This window comes from Ctenocephalides felis, unplaced genomic scaffold (genome assembly GCF_003426905.1).
Source record: "Ctenocephalides felis isolate EL2017-DRISC unplaced genomic scaffold, ASM342690v1 CF-g0.4_SCAFFOLD_01886, whole genome shotgun sequence".
NCBI classification, from domain to species: domain Eukaryota; kingdom Metazoa; phylum Arthropoda; class Insecta; order Siphonaptera; family Pulicidae; genus Ctenocephalides; species Ctenocephalides felis.
The window spans coordinates 5,024,939-5,044,010 of NW_020538040.1; the positions used below are offsets into that span (position 1 = coordinate 5,024,939).

Here is a 19,072-nt window from a genome sequence, read left to right on the forward strand (position 1 = left end):
AATAATTTTGTTCTAAAAGTTGCAAGGTTTTATTTACAGATTTATAGACAATTTAATTAGTTTTCAAATGGTATATAACAGTTAGCATGTTTAAGTAAATTATAGTAAAATAAATATAAATCCAAACAAAAGCGTTGTTGAAGCTAAAACAATATGGACGTCTTTCAAAAATTTTAATGGCAAAGTTTAAGGAATTATTTTTATAAAATTTTGTTCTAAACGTTTTGGAGATTTATATACAGATTTATAGACAATTTAATTACCTTTCAAATCACATATCATAGTTAGTATATGTTTAAGTAAATTATTATAAAATAAATATAAATCCAAAACCAAAACGTTGTTGAAGCTAAAACAATATGGGCGCCTTACAAAGATTTTAATGCCAAGTTTGAAAAATAATTTTTATATAATTTTGTTCCAACAGTTACAAAGTTTTATATACAGATTTATAGATAATTTTATTAGCTTTCTAATGATATATAATAGTAAGTATGTGTTTAAGTAAATTATATTAAAATAAATATAAATCCAAACAAAAGCGTTGTTGAAGCTAAAACAATATAAATCGAAAAAAAGGCGTTGTTGAAGCTAAAACAATATGGACGCCTTACGAAGATTTTAATGGCCAAAGTTTGACGAAATATTTTTAAATAATTTTGTTTTAAAAGTTGCAAAGTTTTGTATATAGATTTATAGACAATTTTTTGGACTTTCTAACGATATATCATACTGTATAACATTAAGAACAAATTTTGTCAGAACAAAACCAAATATAAAAAAATTTAACCATAGAAATCCCCCAATGACTAATAACTAGATACTGAATTTTTAAATTTCAGATATTTTTTGTAATTAATTTTGTTCCAAAAGTTTATAAACGTTATATACAGATTCATAGAAAATTCTTCAAAGTTTCTAACGATATATCATATATTATTTGGAACAATTTTTTTTTGCAAAATTAACGTAAACTTTGCAATTTAATATTATCAATTCAGTTTTTTTTTCATTCACTTTAATGGACAAAATTTTTGTTCTCACGAATTTTCACAAAACCTTTTGATTTTACGCCAAAACTCTTAAAGCACAAATAGATAATAATATAGATAATCTTATTGATAATAAAATTACCTACCTAAGTTACTTTAACAATATTAAAATCATATAAATATTATAGATGCTACAAAGTTTTGAAAACTAACATTCATTCACCCAAGCAAGTACACCTCCAGGACAAAATTTTAGTTTTTGCAAAATTTCACAAAAACTAATAACTCTGCGCCAAAACTCTTTTCAAACAATTTATAGCCAATAAAATTTTCCATCTAATCTTTTTCAACCAAATTTAAATCGTAAAAAAATTATAGAAACTACATAACTTCAAAAACTTACAATTTTGTTCATTTCCAGGAGCATGAGACGAATGATGCCGCCTGGTACATCAGCGTAAGAAATTTACAAAGAATTTATTTAATATTTTTTTTATTTAATTAATATTAAAAATAATTAATTTTAAAAATATTATAGGCCTGGACAATCAAGAGCACAAGGTGGACCATCATTCAGGTAATAATAAAAAAAAAATTGAATGAAATTGAATAAAGTAAAAAAGTTGTGCACGTTAAAAACTATTTTAAAACACTTGTTTGGGTTTTGATATTTTTTTAAAGTTACTTCAAAAAGTCTAAAAAACCTTCAAATATCATTTATAAAATATTTGGTATATATTAAAAATATATTACAATTATTTTCTACAATTTTTACCCCATGGGTTAATAATAGGACGTTTTTAGAAGAAACCGGTTCTTCATAGTTCACGAATGGGTTTTTATCTTTCATTTTGGTTCCTTACGTCACTTTAGCCTCCAATTTTTTTTATTTAATTACAAAAATGTTAAATACATATTATTTTCATAAATTTGATTTATCAAATTAATTAATTTTGGTAATTTTTAAATAGTTTAGCAGCTTCCGCAAAAATTATGGCCGAAACGAGCAGGGCTTTAGAGAGATTAGGACGACAGAGAATTTTGTGAGTTTTTTGGAAAATTTTGAACTAAACTGGCGTAAGGGACACAAAAAATTATATTTATTAATTTATGCAATTTCTGGATTTTTAATTTATTTTTTATTCATTAATTTTTTTAATTGGGTTGTACTTTTTAAGGTTACAACTAAATATAATTGTGTTAATGAATATTTTTATTTACTAAATTATCAAAAATGTGTGTAAAAAAATTTCTTACGCCAGTTTTGTTTATTTTATTAATTATTTAATATATTTTTTCTATTTTTTTGCAGGGAACCTACTTCATCAATTCAACATTTAAAAATGTAAGTACACGTTTATTTTATTTTAGTAGTTTCTAATATATTTTTTAAATGTTTTTGGACTTTTTTTAGGACAAACTAAATTAATATATTTGAATTTTGAATTTTTTTTATATAATTTTGTTGATTTTAATTAATTTTTCTTTGGTGATTTTTTTCCTAGTATAAGTTTTTTGTAGTTTTTGAGTTTGTTAATTTTTTTAGATTGTATTTATTTAAATTGGGTCATTAGGGACGTTTATGGGACATTGATGGGATAATATTTCATATCTTAAAACTAAAAATCCTTTAAATACAGATTGTGTAAAGCAAACAATTTAGTAAATTTATAAGTTTAATTAAGATATTTTCCACTAGCACCAAGTCTACGTATATAGGACATTCTTGGTGTAGTTATATAACAATTTTTGTTTTTAAAATGTTAAACATTTTTTTGTATTTTTTGCTTTTTTTAATCTAAGATTCAGTTTTTTTAAGTCTAAGCAAAAGTGTTCTTATTTGTTTGATCCGTTGTAACTTCTAAACTACTTTATACGAACAAAATATTTGAAGAAATCATAGAAAATTTACTAGTAAATAATAGTGTCTAATATTGTAAAGCCCTACAGCAACTCGGTATACTCTAAAACCGTTTTTGAAACTTTGCTATTCAACTTTCTTTTATCACGACACACGTTGGACAAAAGTGTACTTTATTGTTTGATTCTTTGTAACTTCTGAATTACTTTATAAAAATTATCAAAATGTTTGGAGAAAATATAGAAAATTTAATAGAAAATAATACTGTCTAATATTATAAAGCCCTACAGCAACTCGGTATACTCTAAAATCGCTTTTGACACTTTACTATTCAACTTTCTTCTATCATTACACACGTTGGATGAAAGTGTTCTTTGTTGTTTGATTCGTCGTAATTTTTAAACTACTTTATGAAAAATATCAACATATTAAGAGAAAGTATAGATAATTATATACTAAATAAAAGTCTGTAGTATCATAAAACTTTACAGCAACTCGGTATACTTCAAAATTGCTTTCAAACCAACTTACTTCTATAATTGAACATTATGGATAAGAGTGTACTTGTTTGTTTGATCCCACGTAACTTTTAAACTACTTATTTTAGATGAACAAAATATTTTGAGAAATTATAGATAATTTAATAATCAATAACATTTTCTTATATTGTCTAACTCTACAGCAACTCGTTATACTCTAAAATCGCATTCAAAGCAACCTACTTCTATCTCTATTCATGCTGTGCAAACGTGTACTCGTTTGTTTGGTTTTTTGTAAATTTTAAACTACTTCACCAAAATAAATCAAATATTCGAAAAAGGTATTGTATAATAAATCATAAATTAAAGTCTCTGATTTTGTGAAACTCTATAACAACTGAGTATACTCTAAAATCGCTTTTGAAACTTTACTATTCAACTTTCTTTTATCATTACACTCTCTTGGCTAAATGTGTCTCTCTGGATTTGATACGTTGTAACTTCTAAACTACTTGTTTCAAATGAACAAACCATTTGAAAAAAGTATAGAAAATTTACTAGTAAATATTTGTGTCTAATATTATTAAGTCCTACAGCAACTCGGTATACTCCAAAATCGCATTTGAATCATCTTGCTTCTATCTCCATTCATGTTGGGCAAAAGTGTACTTGTTAGTCTGATCCGTTGTAACTTCTAAACTACTTGTTTTAAATAAACAAAATATTTCGAAGAAATATAGATTATTTAATAATAAATAATATTCGTTAATATTGTTAAGTTCTACAGCAACTCGTTATACTCTAAAATCGCATTCAAAGCAACTTTCTTCTATCTCCACTCACGTTGGGCAAAAGTGTACCCGTGTGTTTGATCTTTTGTAACTTCTAAATTACTTGTAATAAATAAATGAAATATTTTGAGAAAGTATAGAAAATTTAACAATAAATAATAGCCTTTAATATTATAAAATTGTACATCAACTCAGTATACTTCAAACTCCCATCCAAACCAACCTACTTCTATTTCCACTCACTTTAGGCAAAGGGACACTGATTTGTTTGATTCGTTGTAACTTCTAAGCTAGTTACGTTAAATAAACGAAATGTTTATAGAAAGTATAGAAAATTCAATAGTGAATAATAGTTTCTAACATCATAATACTCTAAAGCAACTTGATATACTCTAAAATTGCTACTAAATATTAAATTGACAATATAAATTGTGACTTTATACACCAATGGGATATCCATGGGACATAAATAGGACATCTATGGGACATTAATGCAATGTTATATTATTTTTATTAAATATTATTAATTATTGTTGAATAATTTCTATCAAATAATAATTATTAGTATTATAATTAATAGTAAATTAATATTTTTCAGCGAAACTAAAAGAAGAGTATCAGGCGAAGGGCTTAATAAGCAGGTTGTTACTAACACGTGAGTATTTATATTATTTATAAATATATATATATATATATATATACATATACACTTTTAACATATGTATATATATATATATATATATATATTAATATAAATATTTTTTAATTTCAGCACTTCTGAATCAATAGTAGTTGATCAGGGTGGACAAGCAACAATGACAGATATGGAAAGGTAAATAAATTATATATATATATATATATATATATATATATGTTGAAAGTGTTTAAATTTGATGTTGAAATGTATGATTGATTTCTTGGAGGGCGTAACATCAAGTAAAAATTTTATTTTTCCATACGTTTCGACGTAAAATTCTACGTCATCGTCAGTGGTTCTACGATTTTGAAGAAAAAAAACAGAAAATAACGTTAAAAATTAAATATACAATAGTAAAAATAAAAAGAAAGAGATTTAACTAGAGAGACAGACTAATTATATCTAAACCTTAAATTAAAATAATGCATAAAACATTACTTAATCTTAGAATTTCAAATAAGTATATTAAAAATTATTAACTTCCCGTAGGGTAAGTTATTGTAATGGGCCGAAAATCGGAATTGAAAATTTTTACATTTCTCGACGTTTTGAAGGTTTCTGAGCATTTTGGCATACCTCAGAAAAAATGGATGTGTGTGTGTGTGTGTGTGTATGTATGTGTGGATACAAATTTCCAGTCACGTTTTAGGGCGCACGGATCAACCGATTTGAATGGTTCAAAAAACATTCGATTCCTATTGATAGGGAAAAGAGCTGATAAGTTTTTGGCAAAGGCAGGTCCAGCCGTTTCGGAGATACGGAGCAAAGAGTGCGGAAAATAGAAATCGAATTTTTGAGAGAACGGAGTATCCGATTTGAATGATCTAAAAAACATTCAATTAGTAATGATTGGGAGAAATGTTTATTAGTTTTTGGCAAAGGCAGGCCCAGCCATTTCGAAGATACAGAGCTAAATATGTAAAAATGGCAGTTTTTGAGAGAACTAAGCGTCCGATTTGAATGATTCAAAAAACTTTCTGCTTGTCTTAACAAAATAATTGATTTTGGAAAAAAAAATTTTGTTCCATTTTTTTTTTTTTTTTTTTAGTTTTTGTTGAAACAAATAATTTCAACTCTGCAATTCAGTTTATATAATTCTTATAAATATTAGACAATGTTACAATATTTATAATGATCTATTTGAAAACATTCAGTATTCCTCGAACATTTCGTTACGGTACGGGAAGTTCCAGCAATTTGCCTTAAGGCACGATGCCACCCACCCCACTAGTTTAATTTTTCAACTTATATTAATTAATCTTTAATTTTCAGAGTGAGGAGACAAGCGCAACGACAACCTAGTACATCAAGGTAATACTTATCAAATATAATACTTCTATCATGATAAAATAGAATAATAAAATGGATATTATGTTAAAAGTAACAGTCGCAGTGCTTTGTTTTGTGTAGTATGTAATTTCTTACAAGTTTGGCTTTTTTATACTAAGTTTTATTAATTTTTTGTTTATAGGTGTCCGCAGAGTAGCAGCGGAACAGGCGCAATTAGGCGAACGTCGCGGCCGACGACAGCGCCGGCATCTGTCGGCAGAGGCGCTGCTCCTGCAGCAAGACAAGCGTCCACTGTAAGTATATACATGGAACTAGTTAAGCATTGGTACGGAACCCATAGGAATGTAAACAAAATGTATACTTATTATTAAAATCTCTATAAAATATCTAATAATTTGATGTGCATATGTCTAATGATCAGTTTTGACCGCCAGATGCCATTATTTTTTTTTACTTTTTTTGTTAGATCTCCGAAACCGCTAGACCTGCCCTCATGAAAATTTGATCAGTCTTCATATTGTTAATACAAGTAAAATGTTTTTTGAATTATTAAAATCGGACGCTCTGTTCTCTTGAAAACTGAGTTATCGTTTTGGCATTTTTTGCCCCGTATCTTCGGAACAGCTAGACCTGCCTTCGCCAAAAACTAATCAGCACACGTCTCTTTATCAATACGAATCATATGCTTTTTGAATTATTCAAATCGCTTCATCCGTGTTCCCGAAATCGTCGACGAGCATTTGTATCCGAATACACATACACACGCACACACACACACATATACGCATATATCCATTTTTTCTAAGGTATGACAAAATATTCAGAAAGTTTTGAAACGTAAAGACATAAAAATTTTCATTTTCGATTTTTTTGCAATTACTATAACTCACCCTACGGGAAGTTAATTATAATAAAATTTTATTATTTTATTGACAAATTGCCCTTTTGGGGCTGAAGTGTGAAATAGCTGAAAAACAATATATTTTAATATTATTAACTATCCGTAGGGTAGTTATAGTAATGGGCCGAAAATCGAAAATGAAAATTTTTGCATTTCTCGACGTTTTGGAGGTTTCTGAACATTTTTAAGGGGCATACCTCAGAAACTAAATGGATGTGTGTGTGTGTGTTTGTTTTGTATGTCCGCATTTTTTCGTCCACGTTTTCGGTCGCACGGATCAGCCGATTGGAATAGTTCAAAAAACATTCGATTCCTATTGATAGGGAGATGTGCTGATTAGTTTTTGGCAAAGAGAGGTCCATTCGTTACGGAGATACGGGGCAAAGAGTGCAGAAAATACAAATCGAGTTTTTGACAGAACGGAGTATCAGATTTGAATGATCTAAAAAATTTTCTGCTTGTATTGACAAAACAATTGCTTTTGAGGATAAAAAAATTATTACATCTTATTTTATTTTCCATAAAATATTTTTTTGTAATTTTGGATTAAAAATTCAAAAAATTCAAAAAATTACCCAGGCTAAGCACAGTCTAAGCCCCACTCTGGTACAAATGTACAACCCAAGTGCGTTTAGACTGCTTATGTATTGGAGCACTTTTCCAATTTGGTAAAAACTATTGAAAAATGTAAAAATACCGCCAAGCTCAGCACAGTATGAGTGAGAATATCGCACGGAATTATTTGCAAATGCGTTTAGACTGTGACTATACTGGAGCATTTTTTCAATTTTGTGCAAATTATTAGGCAACTATTTTTTTGTTTGAAATTGAATTCGAAATAAAATGATGATTGTTAATGTTCTGGAGATAATCTGGATTGCCCGGTTAATTTGATAACATTTGACATTAGTTAGCTTTGCGCGACGATCGGCAAAGCCGTTTCTTTATAATTAGAAAAAAATGAAAAAAAAACACGTACACCTTGTCTTGTTCTGGATAAATTTTTACGGTTTTCTTTTGTAATTTTTTTCAAACTCCGATTGAAAAAATGCAATGAAAAGTGAAGAAAAATTACTTAAAAATGACAGTTGTAGTTTTTGATTACTAATTTTATACTTTTATCAAATAATCATTTATTTCACCTACATAAATTCTCACAGATAGATTCAGAACGATTTTTAATGACTAATTTTAACAATTTAGATCATGTAGGACATTCATAAGACATTGATGGGATATTGGAAAGATTTTAGAGCGCAATTTATTTATAATCTGAAAATTTAGTAAGACGTATATACATTTTTCTAATTATTTTAGCCTAATGTTAGCTTGTACAATTTTCAAATTTTTTTTTAAATTTTAGCAAGTATGCAAGAGAGCCTTAGGGCCAAGAAAACAAAAAACAGCTGAAGAAATGCGAGCTATAGCTTTGGCCAAGGCTGCTGCACAAAGGGAGCAGGAAAGGGCTAGAAGAGGTCATATTTTCATTATAAATATATATATATATATATATATATATATAATAAAAATATATTTTTTAATATTCATTTTCATTTTAGATGAGGAGATGTCTGTTGACGATTTGTTGGGCATTCGGGTAAGTCTTTATGATATTCATAATTTCAACTAATTTTATTTTACATTAGTTATTTATAATTAATTAGTTCTAATTATAATTAACTAGTTTTTGATATTTTTATTTGCAGCGACCTCAGAGAAGACAAACCGAAGAAGGTAAATTAATTTTTAACTTAAGAATTCATAAACTTATTTAAATACTTTCAATAATCAATTTATTTTTTTAGTACTATCCCTGGATCAATTTTTGGCCAGACATGTTTATGAATCGGAAGTATGTATATTTATAAATATATATTATATTTTTTTATATTTATATTTAATAAATTATTACTAATATTTGTTTTTTTTTTCAACAGCCTGTACCGCCGCCGCCTCCTGTACAACCAACTGCATCAGATAGTAAGATTTATTTAATTTGTTTATTTTAGATTTTAGATTTTTTGTCCAAATTTGAACCCATTTTAGTCCCACAATCGTCTCTTGATAGTCCCATACATTTTTTTGTTATAATTTATTTTTGTTAATCAATAGTTTAATGTTTTATTTACAAAATTGATAGGTGAGTCCCATACATGTACCAGATTTTGGTTAAAATTTTAGGAACAAATATCTCCAAAATTTTTTGCAACGGACTTTAAAATTTGTTCATTAATTTCCCGATGAATATGTTTTGTTTTGGCACAAAAATCCGATTTGCTAATTTTATGTTCTAACGACGTTTCAAGTCATTCTGAATCCAATCAGACCTAATTTGGAAAAAAGATGTGCATGTACATGAGCCGATTTTTTACCTTTCGTCGACGTTTTTTAAAAAACGGCTAAATCAATTTCAAAAATTTAAAAGTCATTTGATGTAACTCGATAAGGACTAGCTTTTGTCAGTTTTGTACGACGATCAGACAAGCCGTTTCCTTGTAAATTGCAAAAAAGTGAAAAAAAATTCGTCCACGTTTGAGCGCACAATCCTGAATCGATTTTAAAAATTCAAAAAAAAATTAAGAAAACAGTTGTAGTGCTTTGTTTTGTGCAGTCTGTAAATTCTTCGTAGTTTGTATTTGCGTGTATAAAATTTCAATTAAGTTTCATAATAGAATTATGGTGATCCCAATCGGTTCTATTAACGTCTCACAGATGTCACACATATATAAAACAGCAGAAGTTCTAGTTAATTAGATTTTACAAATATAAATAATATTTTGTACTTTTTCACAGTTATATCTCTCGAGAATTACTTGGATGAAAATATTTATGGAACAGCATCCTCACAAGTTTGTGTAAGTAAATACAATTATATATATACATATGTATATATGTATATATATATATATGTATATATATATATATATATATATGTATATATATATATATATATACATATGTATATATGTATATATATATATATATACAAATTATAATTATTTATAATTTTTACAGCCTGCTCCTTCAAAGAAAGAAGATGAAGTTGAAGAAAGTACGTCTGAAATGTATATTATTGGGGTAATTCTGCCATACAGAGAAAACTGTTAAAATGTCTATCTATTTGCTGTGCGTTCAGGCGTATTTTACATATAAACAAAGCAAGGTAGAATGTTCAGATAACAGAATCTTCGATGATAGAGTCTTTCTTGCTTTATTCATATGTAAAACACGCCTGATCGCACATCAAATATTTAGACATTTTCTGTTACGGCAGATTTGCCCTATATATAAATCTATATATATTAGAATGTTTTTTAATAAAATGTTATATTTATTTTTGCAGTCCTATCACTTAACGAGTTTTTGAGACGGGACGTTTACAATGAACCGCCACCACCGGTATTTATACATATAGATATATATATATATATATATATATATATATATATATTTATATATATATATATATATATTATATATATATATATATATATATATTAGAAATTTATTTCAACACTTTAGAAAAAGATAGATGAGTCATAATTATCATGATTTTGTTAAAACTTGTGTAAAACAGCTGAACCGATTTTGATGCTTCAAAGTAACAAACAAAAGTTAATGCAGTTGAAACGTTTTTGTTCCGTTTTTTTTCTGTTGTAAACGGATTTAGGCTTAAATTAATTCTAGATTTTGAAGAATTTGAGAGAACACATGCATCGATTATATGTTTTTAAGACAAACCACGTTCCCTTAAATTATATCTCTAAAGTTCTGAAAAATACGTACAAAAATATTAATGCTCGTTAGTAGAGTCATTTTACTTAATTTATTTGTTTAGTACAGTTCTTTTCAACACTCTTATATTTTATTGTGTTTGTCAGTAGTGTCCTTGTTTTTTTTATTTTATCTAATTTTGTTTACACGTAGAGTTCTTTTCAACACTTCTATCGAATTATGCTCGTCAGTAAAGTCCTTTTCAACAATTTTATCTAATTTTTGTCATCAGTTTTTTTTGACTTTTTTGTTTGTCGTCAATAGTATCATTTTTATCACTTTTTTCACTGGTCAATAGTTATTTTTCATTTGTTTATCATTAGAGTCCCTTCAACACTTTTATCTAATTTTGCTCGTCCGTAGAGTCCACTTTAAGCTTTCGTTCCTTTTGAGAGTCACTTTTTTTTCATTTTTGTCGAATTGTCGAATTTTATTTGTCAGTAGTCTTTTTTAATACTTTCCTGTTGCTTTGCTCGTCAGTAGAGTTTTTTTACTTTTATTTCAATTTGCTTGTCAGTATAGTCCTTTTTGTGATTTGTTAGCCAGTAGAGTTCTTTTTCCACTTTTTTAATTTGTTTGTCAGTAGAGTCCTTTTTTCACTTTCATCTATCTTTGCTCGTCAGTAGAGTCCTTTTCTGACTCTTTTTCTTTGCTTATTTATCAGTGAAGTTCTTTTTCACTCTTATCTAATTTTGCTCGTCAGTAGAGTCCTTTTCAATATGCTTTTCTAAATTTATTTTTCCTTATTTTCCTATTATTATTCACAGGTTCGTCCTCCAGCAGCAGTAAGGTGTCCTAGTCCTATACCCGAAGAACCTTCGAATTTGTATTCAGATTATGTAAGTTATTTTTGGAAAAATAATGCATAAAAATTACATTATTATATTTATTATTATTTATTATTCTTTTCTAGGAGCCTCCTGCAGGAAGGGCTCCTCCTCCTCCCCCAGAAGTTGAGATTCCTGTGGCAGTAGCTGAGGTAAGATATATATATATATCTATATATATAATATATATATATATATATATATATATATATATCTTCTATATATATAAAAAGTCGGGTTTTCCTATATATATATATATATATATATATATATATATATATATATATATATATATATATATTATAATTATTGACTCTTTATTTTTTAATTTAGACATTCAATTTCATTCACTAAAAATCATTCTTTCATCAATTAAATCGTTTAAAGTTTCTATTTAAAATCTGTTTGCTTGTCAGTAGAGTCCTTTTTCTCTTCAGATATCAAATTAGGTCGTCAGTGGAATTCTTTTCTGATTTTATATAAAGGCATTAAATTTGCTCGTCAGTAGAGTCCTCATTCTCATTTTAAATTTTTTTGGTCTTTTTCTAATTTTTAATCTTTATATTAAATTTGTTGAATTTTTGATTCAAATTACTTTGCTTGCCAATAGATTTTTTTTCTAATATTGTATATTATATATTAAATTTGTTTGTCAGTAGAGTCCTTTTATAATCTTCTATTTAAATATATAATTTGCTCGTCAGTAGAGTTCTTTTCTTTTAATTTTCTATTTCGATATGAAATTCGTAAGTAGAGTCTTTTTTATATTTTAATTTGCTTGTCAGTAGAGTTTCTTTTTATTCTTATTTGTTTTTTGGTAGAGTTTTCTTATCATACTGTAATTTACTTGTCAGTAGAGTCTTGTTTATCAATTTTTCTTAATTCGCTCGTCAGTAAAGTCCATTTTATCACGTTTTTTTTATTAGTTCGTCAGTAGAGTCACTTTTTATCACTTCCTCCTTGATTTGATATTTTGATAATTATCTCATTTTGTTCGTAAGTAGACTCCTTTTCTCTACTATTTTCATCATCTGTTCAGCAATAGAGTCCTCTTAACACATTTTGTTTTATTCATTCGTCAGAAGAATTATTTTAATACTTTTTTCTCATTTGTTTTTCAGCCCGTGTTTAATTTTGATCGTAAGTAGCGTTGTTTTTTTTTTTTTTTATTTGTTCGTTAGTAGAGTTCTCTTTCTTTCGTTATCAGCCATCAGAAGAGTTTTATATTTTTATTTGATTTACGAAACATTCAGTTTGCTCGTCAGTAAAGTCCTTTTATAATATTGTAACTCACTTGTCAGTAAAGTCCTAACTTTTTATACTTTAATTTGTTTTCTTCCTTGTCTTAGTTTGCTCGTCGGTAGAGTCTCTTTTTTATTTTAACTTGCTCCTCCGTAGGGTCCCTTTTTAATACTGTAACTCACCTGTAAGTAGAGTCCTAAGATAAAAAAAGCAAACTAAGATAAAAATGTATAGAAAGGACTCTACTGATGAGGAAAATTAGATAAAACTATTGAAAAAAACTCTACTGAGTACATAATTTGATAAATTTATTGTCAAACCTTTGGCACTCCAATTTTTTATAAATAATTAAAAACACTAAATTTAAAAATCATAAAAATCAAAATTTTAATTTGTATACACTAAAATATATGAAAAAATACAGCGTCTGCCATCTAACTTATTTTTTTGCAACTAGTGGGCAACCATTTGAATGAAATTATTTTAACTAAATTATTTACTACCCAAAAGGATTATTTTTTGAAATATAGAAAAATATTTGTCAAAAAATTCAGTAGTTTTTTTATTGCATTTTCTAAAAAACAGTATATTGTAACAAATAATTAAGTAAATTGCAAATTTTAGAAAAGTCCCAGCAGATGTCTCTATGTGTTTTGTTTCTCTATTTACAGGATCTTCAACGAATTCCTACTGATTACACGACACCGGTAAGTAATTTATATTGATATATATATATATATATATATATAATATAGTAATATTTTTGTATTTTCTAGAAAATACACAATGGTATTTAGATTTTTATACCTAAAAGGTCATAAAACTGCCTCTCAGAAGAGAAAGCGACCGCTATTTCTTCCCAAAGCAAAAATGCCAAAAACAGTAAATTAACACACGAGTTAACAGATTTAATACCAGTTTAGGAAAGTCGGATATGACAAATCCTGTGAAACAACTCCACTCGGATTCACTCCGAGGGAGGAGTTGTATCGGAGTGACAACTCCGGAGTGAGTTACCCATCTCTAATATATATATATAGATATATATATATATATATATATATATATATATATATATATATATATATATATTAGAGATGGGTAACTCACTCCGGAGTTGTCACTCCGATACAACTCCTCCCTCGGAGTGAATCCGAGTGGAGTTGTTTCACAGGATTTGTCATATCCGACTTTCCTAAACTGGTATTAAATCTGTTAACTCGTGTGTTAATTTACTGTTTTTGGCATTTTTGCTTTGGGAAGAAATAGCGGTCGCTTTCTCTTCTGAGAGGCAGTTTTATGACCTTTTAGGTATAAAAATCTAAATACCATTGTGTATTTTCTAGAAAATACAAAAATATTACTTACAAAACAAAGATACAGAACAATGAAATTGTGTTCAAGTGTGAATATCTCCAATGTATAATTTATTGAATAGTGAGGGGTCATATTTCTAACTACGACAATCTTTGGCCGTATAACAATATACAAAGCAAAATACATTTATTTAATCTGGTTTTTCTATAGCCTGAAATAACAACACTTTAGAGTTCAAAATGTATCAGTGATATCATTAGTATTTAAGCCTCAAAAAATATTTAGTATTATATTATTACTTTTACACAATTATATAATTGTGTAAAAGTAATAATATGATAATCGAACTACGCGATATGATATTAATTCTCAAATGAAAATAGCGGAAGAAAAATTTTGAAAGCAAAAGTATGTTCACTACAAAGCTTTTTTTACAAAGTTTACTACGTAATTTTTATATAAGATTAATCCAAAAAATCAATTATTTTCTCATCAGAAGGAAATAATTAAATTGAATATGATTCTCAAGTTTTGAGTTTTTACTTTGGTCAATACTGTTAAAATTACGAGTCACTGAGTCGATCATCTGGTCGACCGAAAAATTTTACAACCCGTCATTTATTCGTGAATTCTTTAGAAAAATTATTTTATTGATATTCATAAATTTTCATTTCAAATAATTAATAGGATTTGACAAATCCTCAGCTATGTAAACAACGCGCTATAGAATACATTTGTGTCGAGTATTTCGGTTTCAAAATTGTCGGAGTCGTGGAGTTGTTAAGCGGATATAACTCCTTCCTGAAGCGGAGTCAAATCCGAGTCGATCCGGCTTCGGATATGATAAGCCCATCTCTAATATATATATATATATATATATATATATATATATATATTAACACGTTAACTGCCGCAGCAATTTTAAAAGATCTGACCAAAATATCAATTTGTTTTAATAATATTGTAATCTGCGTTAGTTAGAATTCTTTTGTAGGTGGCAGTCAACGTGTTTATTTGTTAGTAGTAAATATTAATACTGATGTTTTGTGGTTAGGTTTGTCCCAGGCCGCAGAAGGGTCGTCGTGGCTTACAACCACCCAGAGGCGCCGTTAGGAGGATTCCTGGGCCTGGACCTGGGCCTGGGCCTTCGGGGCTTCGACTAGTTTCTTCACAACAGGTAAATAATTTGACAAACAAACATTTCAAAAACATATATCCTTTACCCCTTATATATCCTTTAATTCCAGTCCCAACTACGACCCCCGCCCTCGGCCCAAGCCTCGGCCCGCAGCATAGCTCCGCCGCCTGCCCAAGTATGTCCCTTGGTCCGACGTCAATCGAAACCCTCGTCGGCCGCCCAGGTCTGCCCTCGGCCCTCCGTACAACGTCAACAGCGTGCCGTACCGCAACCGCAGGTGTGCCCGAGGCCGCCGTCGGCACCACAGGCTGGACCTTCGGGTCTCCCTGGGCCGAGTCGCATCGGTCGCCCGGGGATACCGAGACCGGGGATACCTAGACCAGGAGGTATACCGAGACCAGGGATACCGAGGCCGGGAGGTGTACCCAGGACGGGAGGTGTACCCAGAGCGGGTGTACCGAGGGGCGGTATACCGAAGGCTAAAAGTGCAATTGCGAGGGCGGCTGTGTCGGCGGCGCAGCAGGTTTGCCAGATGATACCGGAGACTATGGAGGAAGAGGTAAGGGATGAAAAAAATTGGCTTATTTCTTATATTTAATTATTGTTTTATTGACTAGTGGTGTATTGCATATTTTTGTAAATTTTGAAATTTGTTTTTTCGAAAAATTTTGAAATTTGTTTTTTCGGAAAATTTTGAAATTTGCTTGAACCGTATAAGTTGTGGGGAAATCAAGCAGACTAGACTTGGAGGAAAAAAGCAATTGGACTTGTCATTTTTTTATCATTAATTTTTATAATCAATAAATTTTATATATTTGGTGTACAACTTTGCTTCCGCCGTTTTTTAACTTTCCGTAGGGCAAGTTATAGTAATCGCAAAAAAATCGAAAATGAAAATTTTTATATATCTTTACGTTTCAGGGTTTCCGAATATTTCGGCATATCTTAGAAATAATGAATGTATGTGTGTGTATGTGTATGTATGTGTGTGCGGATACAAATTTTCGTCGACGATTTCTGAAACACGGATCATCCGATTTGAATAATTCAAAAAACATTCAATTTATATTGATAAAAAAACGTGCTGATTAGTTTTTGACAAAGTCAGGTCTAGCCGTTTCGAAGATACGGGGCAAAAAGTGCCGAAAACAATACCTCAGTTTTTAAGAGAACGGAGCGTCCGATTTTAATAATTCAAAAAACATTTTACTTGTATTGACAAGATGAAGATTTGATCAAATTTTCATAGGGGCAGGTCTAGCGGTTTCGAAAATCTAACGAAAAGAGTAATAAAAAATGCCATTTGGCGGTCAAAAATGATCACTAGACATATGCACATCAAATTATCAGATATTTTATAGAGATTTTAACAATAAGTATAAGTTTAGTTTACATTCCTATGAGTTCCGTACCAATGTTTACGCGTTAGACGTCGACGCGGCGCTTATGCGCTTTATATTTTGTCCCTATGCAGTTAAAGCAGTACGATTCCTTTGAAAAAAAGTTCAGATCTTCCAACATATGTCAAAATAAAGAAAACATTTTTTTTTCAAAAAAAAAATTAAAAAAAAAAAAAATTTAAAAATTTTTTCAATTTAAAAAAAAAGAATTTTTTTGTCAAATTTATAGTTTCTCAAAAATCTTATTTTTTCGAAGTAAAATTTTTTTCAAAAATATTAATCGTTTTTTTAAAAAAATAATAATTTTTGGTACGGGAAGTTCCAGCAATTTGCCTTAAGGCACGATGCCCTAATTGCCTTAAGACAGACTTCCACTTACAGCTAGTATTTAATTATTGTTTTATTGACTTTGTTTGTTCTTACCATAGGGTAAAAGTATTGCCTCATTGTACTGTATTTACTGAAGTAAAACTTCTTTAGGCGCGACTAGGGTGTAAATCCGTACAAATGCAACGGAAGTGCGTTATGGCAGATAAGATAAGATAAGAGTCGAGTGCCAATAATTCGTCTTCGCTCTCGATGATATCATTTCTATACGTGTCGATTGTGATTAGTCGTCGTGTCGAGTGAATAGAGATCTGTCGCTGTATGCGTACCGGCATCAACGTTGCATGCGTACCGATAACAACAAGGAAATCGGCATAGATAGATAAACATTTTAAAGTTACATTTTAGTACAAATCTTGATTTAATGAAAAATGCCTGAATCAGAAGAATATTTTACCCCGTTCCTTGAAAATAATAAAACAAATTAAACATTTGTGCCGTGTACTAAACGTAAGTTAAAATAGATAATGTGAAGAAAGAAGGTCTCTACTGACGAGGAAACTTTAGGTCTGATCTAAAAGATTAAAAAGGACTTTACTGACGAGCAAATAAAAAATCGAATAGTTAAAATATGATCATAAATTTTATCTTAAAGTTAAAAAGGGATTCTACTGACAAGCCAACAAAGTTTTAATCGATAAGAAAATACAGAAAGGCACTCTACTGACGATCAAATTTGAAACTAGCAAATATAAAAAGGACTCTACTGACTGTCAAACTAAAAGTTGACAAAAAAGATCAAAGGACTACTGACAAGCAAACTTTCTAATTTTTACTTGGAAGAAGAAAATCTACTGGCAAGACAAATTTAATTTAGATACTAAAAGAAACTGTACTGATAAGCAAAAATATTAATGAAAAATGTTTTGTGAAAGGGACTCTACTGACGAGCAAATTTTAATTTCAATCTAGAAGAGAAGAAAGGGACTCTACTGACGAGCAAAATATGAATAAGAAATGTCTCTAAAAAAGAACTCTACTGACGAGCAAAGTCAATTTTAATTTGAAATATTTAAAAATGGACTTTACTGGCGACCAAATTTGAAATTCGTAAATATGAACAGAGATTTTATTGTCGACAAACTAAAAATTGTCAAAATGTTAAAAGTACTAAAACTAACTGACTTGAAAAGCAGATTCTACTGACGAGCAAATTTATAAAAAAGGACTCTACTGACGTGCAAAATGAATATCGTCTTGAAAAAAGTGAAAAAATACAATTAGTCAATGAATGTATGTTAATTTTAATTACATGAAGTTCTTCAAACACAATTATTACATGATCAGTGAAATTACGAAAACAATATTTGTTTAGGCGTTGTTTAACATAATCCACTGTGTGAACGATTATTATAGAATTTATTAATCAGCAATCACTTTATTTCTCTAATGAAGGTTCAAGTCCTAGATGCTAATTACAATGACAAACCGATCATGTCATATTTGAAGTATGACTTTGATTTCATTATTGTTTTTAAATTTTATTGGAAACCGCCGTTAGGCATTACTTCGTGGGGGGAGGATCTAGAATGTTATCATTCTGAACTTGAACTTGGATATATGTGTGTGTGTGTTTATGTATGTATGTGCTGATACATACAGGATAAATTTTTATTATTATTGTGTTTTCTAATTTTGTTTTTGTTTTTTTTAGGTTCCTGTACGTGATATGGTTGCAATCGAGGCTATGCAAGACATCATAGAAGCGGATCGGCAGATCAGGGAAGCTATTGCAGAAGGTATTTAAATATACATATATATATATATATATATATATATATATATATATATATATATATATATATATATATATGTGTGTGTGTTATATTGTTAAAATTAAATTTGTCATATTGCAGAAGAAGCAGCTTTCCAGCAAAGCCTGAGGGAAGAGGTAATTTGTTGCTACTTAATATATATATATATATATATATATATATATATATAAATATTTATATATATGAATTAAAATAATACCT

At 29.0% G+C, this 19,072-nt stretch overlaps 1 protein-coding gene across 1 annotated transcript in view; it reads left to right on the forward strand.

Annotated features, from left to right (window-relative positions):
• Positions 1–19,072, forward strand: part of LOC113378516 (nascent polypeptide-associated complex subunit alpha, muscle-specific form-like) — a 109,500-nt gene that overhangs the window by 882 nt on the left and 89,546 nt on the right. Inside the window, exons 2-23 of the mRNA XM_026619058.1 lie at positions 1,414–1,449; positions 1,531–1,569; positions 1,964–2,035; positions 2,305–2,337; positions 4,722–4,778; positions 4,896–4,955; positions 6,093–6,131; positions 6,292–6,403; positions 8,375–8,486; positions 8,571–8,608; positions 8,718–8,745; positions 8,817–8,863; positions 8,949–8,991; positions 9,805–9,866; positions 10,027–10,089; positions 11,553–11,624; positions 11,699–11,764; positions 13,526–13,561; positions 15,226–15,348; positions 15,419–15,868; positions 18,751–18,835; positions 18,953–18,987. Of these exons, the coding sequence (XP_026474843.1) occupies positions 1,414–1,449; positions 1,531–1,569; positions 1,964–2,035; positions 2,305–2,337; positions 4,722–4,778; positions 4,896–4,955; positions 6,093–6,131; positions 6,292–6,403; positions 8,375–8,486; positions 8,571–8,608; positions 8,718–8,745; positions 8,817–8,863; positions 8,949–8,991; positions 9,805–9,866; positions 10,027–10,089; positions 11,553–11,624; positions 11,699–11,764; positions 13,526–13,561; positions 15,226–15,348; positions 15,419–15,868; positions 18,751–18,835; positions 18,953–18,987 (1,708 nt within the window). The remainder of the gene's footprint in view (positions 1–1,413; positions 1,450–1,530; positions 1,570–1,963; positions 2,036–2,304; positions 2,338–4,721; positions 4,779–4,895; positions 4,956–6,092; positions 6,132–6,291; positions 6,404–8,374; positions 8,487–8,570; positions 8,609–8,717; positions 8,746–8,816; positions 8,864–8,948; positions 8,992–9,804; positions 9,867–10,026; positions 10,090–11,552; positions 11,625–11,698; positions 11,765–13,525; positions 13,562–15,225; positions 15,349–15,418; positions 15,869–18,750; positions 18,836–18,952; positions 18,988–19,072) is intronic.